Genomic DNA, 14,862 nt, shown 5'->3' on the forward strand with positions numbered 1-14,862 from the left:
AAATTCTTGAAGGAAAATCCGTGTTCATCCTGTCCTTGAGAAGGACAAATCACAAAGATGGAAGAGCAGGGGCAGGAAGCATGGGGCTGCTTCTGCAGCTGAACCCCAAGGGATGCAGCTTACCCCTTCCTTCTGGATATTCTGTCTGCAGTGATTTTTGGTAATTGTGGCATGTACTCGCAAGAATTACCGTATAACTACAAAGCCAGTGTATATTAAAAGAGGTATCTGGTGAAATATGGCAAATACAGAAGAAAAGTATTCCTGGAATACATTTCCTTTTAATCTTTAAGGCTTTCAACCATCTTTCTGTCTTTTCATGATGGAGTGAAGAATACTGTTAAATAATCAAGTGTGATGTCTTGGAAGGCTCTAAAGATCTTTACATTTCACCAAGTTTGTAAGTGCTTTTATACTTTCGTAGTGCTCATGGTGATAATAAAATTTGTGGAAAATAATTTAGTTCTGTAACAAATACAAAGAGTCAACTTTATAGTAATGGCCTGTGAAGATCCTGTGATGTTGAAATACTCTGTAATGGCCATGACAGAGTATGTGAAATTTAATGCTCTAGCTCCTTATTGATCTTCCTTGTAGCCCACTGCATGGCACAAGCATTTGCACTTAGCACCTGATTTCTACATTAACACTATCTTGAGTAGTGTTATCAACGGGACTTGGGAAACAGCACTTGATGCTAAACTTGAGTATTTAAGGAAATATAGATATTTCTTCACCTGTCACTGCTGTTTCTTCTGGGTGATGTTTTAACACTTAATTTGCCTTTCCTCCCCCCCCCCCTTTTTTTTTTTTTTACAAGGCCTTATTACACATTGGATAATTTTGCTGTTATGTATGCAACAGAAATGGAAATCATGTAAGGCTCGTTATTTTCTGGAAAGTATGAAAAGCTTTTAGGAAATTAATTGCATCTTTGGTCTTGGTGTTGGTTCTGACAAACTGTAATTATGTGACCTGCTCATGTGTCTGTCTGCAAGTTCTTTGTCTGTCTTCATCTACAAGACTTACAAGCCTGTTGCAAACGGTCTGAATCTGCATCTCAAGCTGTGTCAGCCCTTGGTTTTCATTCTGGAGATCAGAATAAGCATGTTTGCTCTTACTTTACTGTGCTAATTAGATGTCATACTTCAGTGGAGGTTGTACAACCCCACACTGCGGGTGTGCAACGCTTCCCCAAATGTTGAGCTGATTCTTAATGTTTCTTTCTGTTTCCTTGGGACATTGAAGGAGAAGCAGCACCATGTCAGTGTACACAATTCCTAATGATCAAGTTTCAATCAGATTCCAATTCTTCAATTTTTCCTCTTATATACAAAAACTGAACATCTGATTGAAACTTGGTTATTCTCTTCAAATGACGTTTGAATGTTCTCGCTTCCCACCTAATGCAGCCGATCTATTTACCACCTGGTACCTGCTGGAAGAGGATGCACAAGTGACAGAGAGAACAAGAAATGAGTGACAGCAGCAAGATGCTGATAGCGCTGGTAGAGGTTTATTGACAGCTGTGCTGTGGAGGGTTAGGGGCATTTTGTCAGCAAAAAGTGTCTGTGCTTGAACAATTTATCATCTCAAATTTTTATTGTGATTTCTTCAAGTGCCAATCCATGTGTGACAAATCTACACTTCGCTGGGTGAGAAAATTGCCAGTTCTGTTTCATTAACTGCCACTGGCCAAAGAAACGATGTTCCTGTAGGTTAAAACAACAATTAAGAGGCCCTTAACATGTCAAGGTGGGGAGGGGGGGATACTGGTAGCAAAGACATTTTTCACACATTGCTAAGCTGCCTCAATGCATAAATTAACTCTTAGTTCAGTTACATCCGTCAAGTATGTTGTGTGTATGCATGACTGGTCTGTGTGTGTGTGTGAACCAAAATCTGGGCCTGTTGATTTATGAGCAAGGGTAAGAGAGGTTGAAATTAGTAAGCAAAGCCAAACAGTACCTTTGCACGGAAGAATATCAAACAGTCATTTAGAGAGCTGCTCAGTTACAAATACTGGTGTTAGACCCGAGGTCTTAGCGTTCCAGTGGGCTGTTCATTATGTAATTTTTTTCATGGCCAGATCACTTGAACCGCATCCTATTACTTCTGTAACTGTACTGGTTCATTCAGTGGGAGAGCAAGATACACGGTTGTGTTAAATAACCAGCATACTTTATGGTATTATAGCTAGGGAATGGATTTCTGGGCTATTATTAAAGAGGCATAGATAGTTCTGATAAGAATTTATATAGACTAATAATAATGATTATACAAATTTTGTCCTTGATATGAAAATGTTGGGTGGAGCGGGTCAAGGTGTTGTATGCAAAGTGTGATACGATATGGTCAGATGTCTGCCAGTATTTTTGACACGCTGTGTTATAGAAAGATTCTAGCACAGGCAAGGTTTTTTGGTAAGAGTTGAGTCTAAAGAAGGGCAGCCATTGTCATGTCAGTAGCTTTTTTTTTTCATGTGAGTAACATTTTCCTCTGGGTAAATGTTGCTGTAAAATTGGCCAGCCTCTTAAGATCTTTTAATGACTGGAGTTTACAGAAATAATTTGAAGAAAAGTATGCAATCTAATATATGTGATAATGGAGAAATGAAAACCGTAGTAGGGCATTTAGATTGGATTTTTTTCTTTTACTGTAGCTTCATTTCTGACATCAGTGGTTTTACGGAGCCACTTGAATGATCTTGGTTGCTATGAAGCTTTAATAGCTAACACTTGGAAAGCCTGTAGTTTAAGAAAATGTAAACTTCAAAATCATTTCTTAAGAATCTATAAAAAATTTGGGGTGTCCTTTTTTGTTTGTTTTGTCTTTTTCTTTTAGAATCTGTAAAAGAATATCAGGATGTAAGGTTGTAGAAGTTTCTTGGAAGTGGTGGCTTTTTTCTAGGTGTGATTTTAATATTGTAACAGGAAATTTTTACTTATAGGAAGTATTTAACCTTCCTCCTTTGTAAAGCCATTGAGCTCTCTCTTCAGAGCACTAGCCCTTTTCTTGATGCACGATTTGAAAGAAATCCTTTTTTTATTGTAGTTGATTTAAAAAAAATACAACAAAACACAAGCCCTAACATACATTCTTATGTGGGGAAAAAGCTAACAGAAAGGAGGGATTTTTGGAAAACCAAACATTTGCATCTGAACTTGTGATTCAGATCTTTCTTCTGTGACAAGGCCAGGCTGGATGGGGCTCTGAGCAGCCTGATCTAGTGGGAGATATCCCTGCCCATGGCAGGGGGGTTGGAACCAGGTGATCTTTAAGATCCTTTCCAACGCTGACAATTTTATGATTCTGTGACAATATGAATTCTCAGAGTGCCTTGCTAAAACCTGATAACCTTTTGGAAAACAACAGACTATTGGAAAAAATAGTATTGGAGATAATGCTTTTTTATACTTTGAGTAGAAACCAGAAAATCTTAAATGTTTCACTTGTTCTGGTCCCTACTCAGTATTCATAAAAGTGTAAAAAGCCTGCAGCGGGCAGTTAGCAATCCAGGAGAGATTGCTTGGCTTAGTGAAGCTGCCATGTCCCCCAAACTCAGGAGAACTGCAGAGCAGCAAAAAGGGTCTCTTTGTAGAAGTATATTGGCTTAAGTCTCCCTGGTGTGCAAATGCAATTTCTTCAATACATTCTTTGGTGTGTTTTATGCCAATTAGTGGGGGAAAAGCCTAAACTTTTTGCTTCTGAATTTTTTCAGTGTTTTTATGTGTTGGAAATTGTTGTGACATTGCAGCTTTACTTTGTTGTCAGAACTCATTTCGATAATATTTCAATGTGATTTCAGTAAATTTAGTTTTTATAATACATTGTTTCAGCTAAGACAACAATCTGAGAACTGGAAAATGACTGTTGTCTTCTGAATTTTTTTATGATGAATCTAAGTGGGATTTCTGTGGTTGAAATACTAAGACCTTCAAAAGCCTTTGTAGCCCAGATACTGAATTTTGGTCTTACAGTTTGGAGAGAAATGAAACCTTTTGAGAATGATCTTGACACCCGGCAGGGAAATATGTCAGCTGCAAAAATTCTTACCCTGTCATGCTTCCTGGCCAGAAAATGCCATTAAGTCCTATCTTTCCCTTATACCACTTAATGTGAAAATAATAAACCGTGTGTGTAACATAACTGTATTTTGACCTATGCCTTTGAGTATTAACTCTGTTTCTGTTATTTCTGTTCTCTAACGTGCAACGTATTGCCTATATTGGCATAAACTTAAAAAAATCCAAAAAACATGGTAGGTAAAGTGATTGAGAGATTCCAATTATTATTATTCTGCTTGCTGAATTTTACAACCAACCATGTCATTAATAAACCCATTTATTACTAATCAGTGAGCAGAGATTGTGAACATCTGCAGGAAGTTCGCACTAAAATTGGGCATTAGTGCTTCTGGTGTTCGTTCTTGTGATCAGAGCCAGATCTAACGGATCCATTAACACTTGCAGCAGCCTATAAAATAAGACATTTGCTGATATTTTCTCCTTTCTGAAGGGCCAAGTACCGCACTTCACAAGGTTTCTTGGGCAGTGCAAAGTATGTGGTGACGTTACTGGGATGGCACACGTAAGGTTGTCTTTCACATGTTGGCTAATGTATATATATAAGTATATTTTTATATATAATATATATGTACATTATACAATGTATATATAATGTATATATAAATGTATTATAATGTATATATAAAAACTGGTTTTTAAAGAGCAAGAAACAGAATGCTGGTAGCTGAATAGACGGCTATATTGCTAATAATTTTTAAAACGTAACTCTCAGTTTTAGAAAAATGCTTTCTAAAATGCCTGGGACCATCCAGTAAAGGCAATGTTGTTTTATTAATTTTGGGGTGTCTGTGTTGGAAGAGCATATAAGTAATGCTTATGTAACAGTGCTTAGACTTACACGTCAGCCAGCTGGTAATGCCAGATCTTCAGGTTTTTTCTTTTTTCTTTTAGTTTTTGGAGGTGTTTGTGAGTAGTTTGATGTTTTTGACATCTGTGTGACAGCTTCTTGCATAAGAGATGAGCAGCGTGTTATACCACCCAGCTGTGTGTATTAGTCTGTACATCAAGCTGAAGAGCGGCACTTAGCCAGATCTGACAATCAGATGTGAGCTAGTACTGCCTATACACAAGAGTGCATTTTAATGTTGTGTGCTTTTTGCCAACAGGCTGGTACTTGACAAAGAAATTGTCAGAATCTCTCTTCTTCACACCTCTTTTTTTTTTTTTTGGTCTTCACCCACAGATGTGAGTCTGTGAAAATATATGACTTTTTTTCTCCTTCTGTTTAATATAGTTTATTTTACAGATTACAAAGCCAATCTAATGTTTTTAGTGATTTCATGTAATAAAAGTGTAGCAAGCTTGTTGTAATAGATAAATGTTATTGTTATAGGATATGATGCAAGTCAGCATGTCCTTTTCTGCCAACTTCAGATTAAGTTACATTATGCTCAGTTTCACCAGTGAGTTCATGTCAAGATACCAACCACCTGTCCCAAAAGAAAACCAAGGAGCTAGAGAAATTACACTGCTAGTTCATCCATTCCAGCCCTGCTCTTCTCAGTCTAGTTAAGAGTCTGGGATAAGCACATTGTGAGTGCAGAGATGAGTAGGTGAGAGCTACCTGCTCATATTTTAGTTTGACTGGCCTGTTAGCTATAAACCTTCAAATCTTCTGTACTTTCTCATGACTCTAAACCCCTGTAATCTTCCTTGATGCTTAAATTTGAATAATGGAAAATCATTTTCACAAAATAAAATACACAGCAACAACTTTCATGCTTCAGCTTTCCTTGTGGAAGTGTTTGCTGTAAGCCAGGAGTTAGTTACTGCATAAAATATTTCTTTGTTCCTTTTGTAAATGGGATTGACACAACAGGGAAGATCTGTTTTGACCTGTTGAGTTAGATTGTGGGTAGATTGATGTCGATGGACTTGTCATGGATTGACATAGTTTGATTTTGAAAACCTGATGATGTGTTACTTGCTCTGTCCAAATCTTTACCTCCATAATTAATTGTATACTGTGTTCAAAAATGGTATTTTTCTTAATTAAAACCTGGAAAATGGTTTGGGGGAAATCAAGCTTTTATCTTAGCAATTTTTTAGTGGCTGTGTTGACTCAACATTGGTGGAGATAGTCTCAGTCTGAAGTAGAAGGGAGTTAAGAGAACAGGGTGGGACAGAGAAAACCTGACAGGTCTTGAGGATGGCATTTTAAATAATTATATTTTAAAATAAAAGATTCTAGGGGCTTTGCTGTGCAGAAGGTGATGTTTTTGTTTTCCTTCCTATAACTGTTTCAGGAAGCAGTTTAGAATAAGACCAACATTGAGGATCAGTGTTTTAATGAAGAGTATTTTTGAGCCATTTAGTGGCATTTGAGCTTTGTTCCCATTCGATCCACAAACTGAAGTAGACAATGAAATGTGAAAGAAATAACAAGTGAGTATCTAAGTATAAAGTAGACATAGTTCTGAAGAACATTAGACCAGGATTGGTTTTCGTCCGTGTAATAGGGACTGATTACCTAAAAAAGAATTTAGGAGGAATAGTACTCATGCTCTGAAACTAGGTAACCTGAATTACTGCTTTGTAAGTGGAAGAGCTCTGTTAATTATTTTTTTCATCCATTTTTCCTCTAATTTTTCCAGAATTGAACGTAAGAAGAGAAACAGTTGCAAGTGTTTGTGTCTCTTTTTCACAGAACTAGTTTTATACTTGGCTGTTTATATCTTGGTGTTCAGTCTAATTTTCTGTTTAAATTTTAACCTTCCAAAACAGAAAAGAAAACTTCTTGAAGAAATAGGAGAGAACAGACTTCCGTATAAGACACCCACCGATCCGGATTTCCATCACTTGGTAATGTATTTCTTTTAACTATACTTGTTGTAGACTAAATGGCTGTTTGCACTGAGTGACAACAAGCAAAACAATCTTTCTTCCGAGAGGTGCTGTGAAGTTGGCTCTGAAGAAGGTATCCTGATGGCTGATAATATACTTTCAGGTGGTGCGAAATAAGACATCTAGAATTGGGATATTCAAAAATAAAAACTTTGTGAACTTCATTTGCTTTTAGGATTGGATTTGCCCTGAGTATTAGTACGTGACTACGAGGCAGCACATGTAACCGTGAATCACAGTTTCTTATGCTTTGGTAAAATAAAATACATCTTTTAAGTTTTGTTTTGATTTTGGTTCTGTTGTTTTGGTTTTTTTTCCCCCTCCAAGTTGTGAAGAGAGCTGTTCTTTATAGCTTAGGTTTGTCAACATAGGGAAAATATTAACAGAATTTTGAAATATTTTGCCTTAATTCCACTTTCAAACAGTAATGCTGGAGCCTGCTTACAAAATGAACTGTGCAAGGTGGAATGCATACCTCAGATAAACCCAAATATGTCAGAACACTCTTCTATACACTTTTTTGGTTTACTACTGTAGTAAACCAAAAAAATGTATGCAAGTGCCATAAAATATTCTGCATCTGTCTTGGATCTTTCTAGGTCAGCCTCAGAACATATGACAAGAACTGTATGTTCAGTCAGATCAAATCAGGACATGGTAAAATGAAAAGCACAAGGATCTCATAATTTGAAAAGCTACAGCAAGTGTGCTTACGTTACAGGCATGTCACCTGTCTTCTGTTCACGTGTGGCTCAGAAATGTACTCAGGTACAAGTTATCCTGATGTAAGTGGCAATTTGCTTGCCAAGGGCCCTTACTGCTGATTTCGTACTTGGTTCATCCTGTAGGGTGGTTCTCAGTGTTGACTGCCACCACTAGAAGTACGAGCACGTGTGTATTTAAAATCACATGTGTAACATATGAAGACTTGAGCACCAGAGGTATTTTTTTTGTTTGTCCCATAGTTGCCGGTAATGTACCTACTTCTTTCAGAGAGAATAGTGAATTGATCTTTAATACTTGGTGTCCGAGTTACAACACAGAGTACCTGATTACTCCTCCTTCCTTCTCCCTCCCAAACAATGAGGTGTCCAGTGTGAACCCAGCATTCCCCCCGTGTTCTGATCCCTTAATGCTTTCCTTATGTAGGATGTAGGACATAGCACAAGGACTGGTTGGAGATTTAAAGGAGACCGAGCAGTTTTCATGCAACGTGTCGGAAATGTGTTTCCACTTCCCCATTTCTTCTGATATATTAGTGTGTTGTTTGCTCTTTTTCTTTTTTTTCTAAGGTGGAAAAAACCCCCCAAGTGCACCATGTAAAACTTGAAGATAAAATAGCTCTTAAGCATGCAAAATACAACCCAAATGTAACATGGCTCTGACTTGGCTGGCAACAGAATGTGGAAGATATTAACTCTGCAGTTCAGGACGGGAATACGATGTTGTTACCTTTGTAAAATCTGTGCTCTTCCTCTCTAGTGCATGTTTTCAGGCACGCAGTTACTTTACACCATATTGTTATTTCCTGCATTCTGTTTGTAACAATTGCTTGGAGTTTCATGTGTAAAATTCATGTCAGAAATTCAGTATATTAAATGGTTTTAAACTGTGTAGTAGTAATGTCTTCTTAATATGTAGTAGTAGCATTTGTGATGTGTTAATTGATTAATCTGACCTGAGTATGTCCAATAGAATTATTTCAAGAAACGCTGGGATACTGTTATAATGCTGTTAGTGCTCGCTCTTTTGCGTGTATCACTTGCACCATGAAACAAATCATGCAGTAATAATCTATGTCACAGCATAGTGTTCTGTCGTTATGAAGTATGATTGCAGAAGAACACTTATGATTCCCATCAACCTATACCCACACATCTGACTGTAGCCTATAGCTGTAAATTCTTAAAATTTGCAGATAGTGATTTCAGTTGTTGTTCTTTATAAGGAATTTTTTGCTGTGTGTCTCAAAGGGTACTGGTACAAAGGACTGATTGAAACGAGGGGGCAGCTCGGGACCTCTGAAGGAATCATTTCAGGCTTTAGCAAGCTCAGGCAAATTGCATTTATCAAGTTTATATTCAGTTCTTTTAATGAAAGCTGGTATTTAGTGTCCTGTGCTGTGCATTGCTGTGAGACCTTCAAACAGATATCTGGGACTATTTTCAAGTTCTAGTATTTAAAGTTAAGCATGTAAATACTATTGTCAGAAATTGTCATCTGTAGATACTACTACAGGGTTTTTTTCCTCTCTCTAGGAAGCTAACTTTTGGAAACAGTGGGAATATGTAAAGAAAGGGAGTTAGCTGCACTGTAAAAAAAAATCACAAGAAGTGGTTGTGTGGTTTATAGATAAACTAAGATTTATTATGTGTAATCAATATTTTAAAAATAGACTTCCTTTCATGTTCCCTGTTTTAGTAGAAACAAATGATCATATAAAGCCATTTCTTCAGTGTTGTAGGATAACAACGTGTTATGATGCAAAAGTCTAACAGTTTTTGTGCAGTAGAAAATGTGTGTGCTGGCCTACTGCCTAGTTTGTGTTTTTTTAAAGGCATCTTTTCTGGATTTTAAAATTAATTTCCTGAAAGGCAGGTTTAAATCTGACTTGCAAGTCCATAGTAGTAGTAAAGTGGTTTTGAACTGTACCAGAAGGAGCCCACAGATGGATAGTGGGCTAGCGTGATGCTTTTGTGCTGATGGCTTTTATTTGTTTTTCAAAAGTACTTTGAACATAAGCTGTTGCTTTAGTACAAGTTCGATAGATCAGTTTTGCGCATCCATGTGCTCTTGCCCCATTGCTTAATGCTTTCAGATTTGAGTTTGCTGTAATTTCCCCTCCAAAGCACACCATCAGTATCTGCCTCTTGCCCAGATGAGTGACTGACTTCTGGACAAAAGGAATTATGTGCAGTGAGTCCTTGGGGGCTTCACACACGCTAATTGATATGTGACAGGATCACATTACAGCCTTTCCCGTACTAAGAGCACTAATCATCTGTTTCTTTTATTTATCTCTTAATTTTAATGAAATTCATAGAAACTTGGTCTATTTAAGAACTTAATCCCTAGCCTTTGTTCAGTTTGCCAAACATTCTCAGCAGTAGTTAAAGCAGATTTACAGGCAACCAATGAAAGGTGTGATTGTGTGATACTCTCTTCCTTAGAAAACCAGATTAGCAAAAAAAAATTATCCCAGCTTTCCTGGAGGGGGAAGCAGTATTTTGCATATAAAGCAAGATGGTGATGATTAGCAGCATTATACCTTGCTGGGAGTCATTGTCTCCACACACTGCTGCATTCTGAACTTTAGCTAATACCAGAGTTGGGATGGTCAGAAGAGAATGTGAGGTAAAAGGATGTTGCAGGTGGGGAGCAAAATGTTTGGAAATTTTCTTTTATCTGAAAGGATAACTTTATGTATAATAGGAGAGCTAATTTTCATGCAATGAAAAATGTGAAAATCGAAAGGACTGGTAGGTCAAGGACTGTTTTGAAGGTAGAGATGCAGTGCAGCAGGATGTTGACCTTTTTTAAAAATTTATTTTTATTTTGTTATTTTTTGCCCTAAAAGTTGTTGCTGTATAAAACTATTTCAGTTTAACATGTAGCCCTCTAGAATTCTGTACATCAGAATGAAACAGAATGGTCTTTGCAACCATCACAAAGAAGAGGAGTTGCTGTGTTACTGCTCTATACTTCTCTGTTAGTGTACTTAAAAGGTGGTGTTATCTACAGGTTCATTAGGGGAACTTATAGGTTCTCTTTATTTCCGCCAGAATCCTCAAGTTTATTTATTTATTTACAGATTTGCCCTAGTGATACTCTCTGGTTACAAGCCACTGGTACGTCTCCACAGTTTGTGCAATATATTGGAATATGAAAATAAGCTAACAAATACTGACTTGCATTTCTTCACCGTATTAGACTCATGTGTGATAACTCGTCAGTTTAGCCTTGTGTGTTCTTGAATATATGAAAGAGGTCTGTTCCTGTAAAAAGAGTAATTCTTTTGCTGTTTTTGTGATTTGTCTTTTTTCTCCTTTAGTGGAAGACCAAATATTCCAAGCTGATTTTCAGAAAATCTGATACGGTACCTGAAGAACTCCATCACCTGGTACCAGAAGGCTTTCTGACCTTGCGAGAACATGGTTGTTTTTTTCAAGATCTTGTAAGGATCAAAGGAAAAGATTTTCTTACCCCAGTGTCTCGTATATTAATTGGAAACCCAGGATGCACTTACAAGTACTTGAACACAAGATTATTTACAGTTCCTTGGCCTACTGAAGGTTATGATATAAAATACTGCAGTCCTCAAATACATGATGCTTGTAAAGCATTAATCAAACTTAATGACTATTTGCATGTTGAAGCAGTCAAGGCATTGCAAGGACAAAATTGGTTTGAGACGAAAGAAGTTGAAGATACTACTCTAACAGATAGGGAGCAAAATTTTGCTACTTCTCTTACAGAGAAAGGGTCTGTTTCAGAAGATCAAAGCAGTTGTTGCGTACCAGAGGATGACTACGTAAGTCTAAGGAACAGAACATCTTATAACTTGACTTTATTAAATTATATGGAGCCACTACAAATGCTGTACTTGAAACAAGAACCTTATTTTGGAATGGGGAACATGGCAGTGAGCTGGCACCATGACGAGAATCTGGTTGAAAGGTCAGCGGTTGCTGTGTACAGTTATAGCTGTGAAGGTGAGTGATGGGAGGTATGAGTTGACTAATGATATAAATATCTTAAATCCCTGAAGCTCTTTTATGCTTCCATGTGTGTATGTACATGAGCACACCTGCATGTTCATTTAGGTGTGTTTTGTGCTTCTGAACACATTGTGGTATTTTTTTTTTGTATCTAAGCCCCATCTTTATTTCTCCTGAAGCCTGGAGAAAACATACGCCAGTTTCTGCAGCTGGCTTATCAGTTGTTCTCTAAGTAGACTTAAAAATTGCTCATTAACTTCCTGACTAAGAGCCAAGAAATCAAAATCTGTCAAATACTCATTTCAGGTGGCATGTGCATATTTTCTCTGCTGTAAAGTGTTTCATTGTAGTTCAGGTCACAGTCTTTATTGTGTTTATCATATACAGACTTGCTTCTGCTTTATGCTGATTTTACTCCTCTTCTTTCTTTGCAAGATCGTTTTAGGTTGGTTTTGTATAAAGACATTACTGTATTTATTTGGAAGTACATACATTTTTGTCTAGGCATGCTGTAGTGCTAACCCATGTTTTGTAGAAAACTTACCAACTTTTCTGTAGTTGGAAAGGCTGAAAGTTTTCCATTCAAAGACCTGTTGTCTAACAGGCTTTGCAGACTCTTAGTTATTTAGAAATGGTTTAAATGAGGGGAAAACATGTAGTTGAAGAGTCACTAAATATTTGATTTTTAAAGTATGTTTCCCATTTGTATCTTTGCTTAAACAAAAATTCTCTTGTCCTTATTTTTGAACAGAGCCTTGGATTTTTTTTTTTATGGCTTCTAATTTTGCAAGCATGAGATTAAAATTTAGGTGCTTGATATGAATTTGCAGATGCTCTGTTATGTTTCATAGTTCACAACTGATTTTTAGTCCTTCTAAAAATCCTTTGGTATTTAGTTCAAAGAATGGGAAGAATTCACATTAACTTCATTAGGTTTTGTCTAAAGACTGTGATGTGAAAATAATACCTTTTACTTTCTTGTGCATTCTGCCCTGCTAGTTTTGGTAGTGGTTTTGAAACTGGGAGTCACTGTGTAATTTAACATTCAGCTGAAATGATATTTCATTTTCCTGGAAATAACACATGAGCTGACTTAGCAAACTGAGTAGAAGAGATTCCCTGACCATAGAAGTGTCATTTCATGAACTTTTTTCTGTCCTGTTTGCCAAAGGTGTTGGTATTTTATGTCCACTAAATGTATTTTTTTTCATTAGTACTATAGATTTAATATTTTTTCAGTAACATTTTATGTTAAGGAAGCAGTAATATGAACTTGAAGTAATAATAGTGTGAGGACTCACTGTAATATGCTTTAAAATTTTTAACAGAAAACTTGCTTGTGGAGAGCAAAAAAATGAGTTCAGAGAGCTACAAATTAAAAAAAAAGCTCAAGCTACTAAGTTTATTCATAACACATTGCTTGATTTTGTTTCTTCAGTTTCAGCAAGTTAGATAGGTAAAAATTACGCTGTCTTAAAACCACTGCAAATTCTATGGAAGATTGAATTGAAGGGGGTAGAAAGAAATACTTGGTATACTTAGACCAGAAATTATTTTGCTGTCCTTGTGCAATTAATGCTTTTGCCACACACAAGATTTTTTCATAAATACTCTTTGAAGTTTATATTTTTTTTTCCTGAAGGATTTAAAACTAGACATGAAAATGCAAAAAAAAAAAAAATTAAGAGCTTTTCTGTGAATAAATCATGATCATTCTATCATTTACATTTACCAAAAGAGTTAAAAAATTGACACTTAAATTGCAATGATTCCGGAAGTGTTTGATCAAGTTGAAATTTGATTATATATTGGGGAAGGGACTCTCTTGGCAGGGGATAACAATATTAAAACCTCAGTGTACCTGGAAGTAGTGTGAAAGGCGCTTCTCGGGGAGTAAAATTATTTATGAAGCCAGATCTAAATCTGAACAAGATGGAATTCCCTGTGATAGCTCTTGAGCATGGCTCAGATTGGTTTTGTGGACTTGAGAGGAAGTTCAAGGTGCCTTGCATGGCTCCCGAGGATCATGAGGAAAGGTTCTGCAATAGCCTGTTATGTGAAAACAGTTCCCTCATATCTATCTCTGTTTGGCTTGTGGTCGTGGTTGTCGTTGTCTAGCCCTCCAATGAAGCCGTATTTATAGTTGGCCTACTTATCTCTAAACTGGAGGGGTTTGAATATGGCATTGTAACTAAAGTGACTGAAAACAATACTTGTGTGTGTGGAAATTTTCTACCTAGCACGTCTGACAGGAGCCATGAGGCTACTTGATTTTAGAAAAAGAAGCAGACTGCCTTTTTGCTCTTCTGATTTCCTGTTATAGCTTTCAAACGCTTGTCATTATGAACTTATCTGTGTTACTTCAGGGTGTTGGTGGTTTCTGCAGTTCACGAAGACTGTCGATGTTTACTGTATCTCTTACCAAGCTCTCCATAATGCTGAAATGTGAAGAAACCTCTCATCTTGTTGAAGATTGTTGTTAAGTCTTTGTAGAATTTTATCTTAACTTCAATTCCCATTTTTCATGTTTGTATTTGCTTTTTATGCTAGTGTCTTCTATTAGTACTTACTTGATTCATTCATCTAGTATTGAGTTAGCACTGAATTCTCACTATAGTGGATAAAGGCTGTCATAGAATCATTATAGAATACATAATAAAAACAGTAGAGGTGGTTAGAAATTTTCTGATGGAACAATTTTTCCTTACAAGTTGTTGGTTAGATGGATTAGTAGTTTTTTGGGAGAAAACACTATTATGTGGGAAACTGAAAAATAAAGCAAGTGTGTCTGTTTTTGTTAAAACTAGCTGGATGCTCTTCTCTGCTGGGTCTTGCACATTTTTTGGTCAGCTCGTTATTCTTCAGGTTCTCACTGGCACTCGGAACGGGATCTGTGGTAACCTCTCAGGACCGGTCTGTCCTGCCACAAATGCAGAACCCACAAGTGTTCAGATTTTCACCAGCCTGATCCCTAGGAGTCAAACCACCCTGCTGCATTGCGACAGCTCTCTGTTGGACTGTTTAGAGATGTACGACTCAAGTTATATGTGTTTTGTGGGGTTTTAGGTGTTTTTTTTTTTCCTTCCTTTTGCATTTTTATATCGTATTTCTTTGGTACCTGCTCATTTGATTAAATAGTGTTAAAACAGATACTACTGTAATTGAAACAACTTCATTTTCTTGTTTGCTTGTTAAGTGTTTGATGCCATAAT

The 14,862-nt window shown here is 36.8% G+C and overlaps 1 protein-coding gene across 1 annotated transcript in view; it reads left to right on the forward strand.

Moving 5' to 3' along the window:
* Positions 1 to 6,812: 6,812 nt before the first annotated feature.
* Positions 6,813 to 14,862, forward strand: part of FTO (fat mass and obesity associated) — a gene marked incomplete at its 5' end in the record, with an annotated part of 188,515 nt that continues 180,465 nt past the window's right edge. Inside the window, 2 exons of the mRNA XM_009864912.1 lie at positions 6,813 to 6,890; positions 10,984 to 11,644. Coding sequence (XP_009863214.1) covers positions 6,813 to 6,890; positions 10,984 to 11,644 — 739 coding nt within the window. The remainder of the gene's footprint in view (positions 6,891 to 10,983; positions 11,645 to 14,862) is intronic.

The sequence above is a fragment of the Apaloderma vittatum genome, unplaced genomic scaffold, assembly GCF_000703405.1.
Source record: "Apaloderma vittatum isolate BGI_N311 unplaced genomic scaffold, ASM70340v1 scaffold7242, whole genome shotgun sequence".
NCBI lineage: Eukaryota > Metazoa > Chordata > Aves > Trogoniformes > Trogonidae > Apaloderma > Apaloderma vittatum.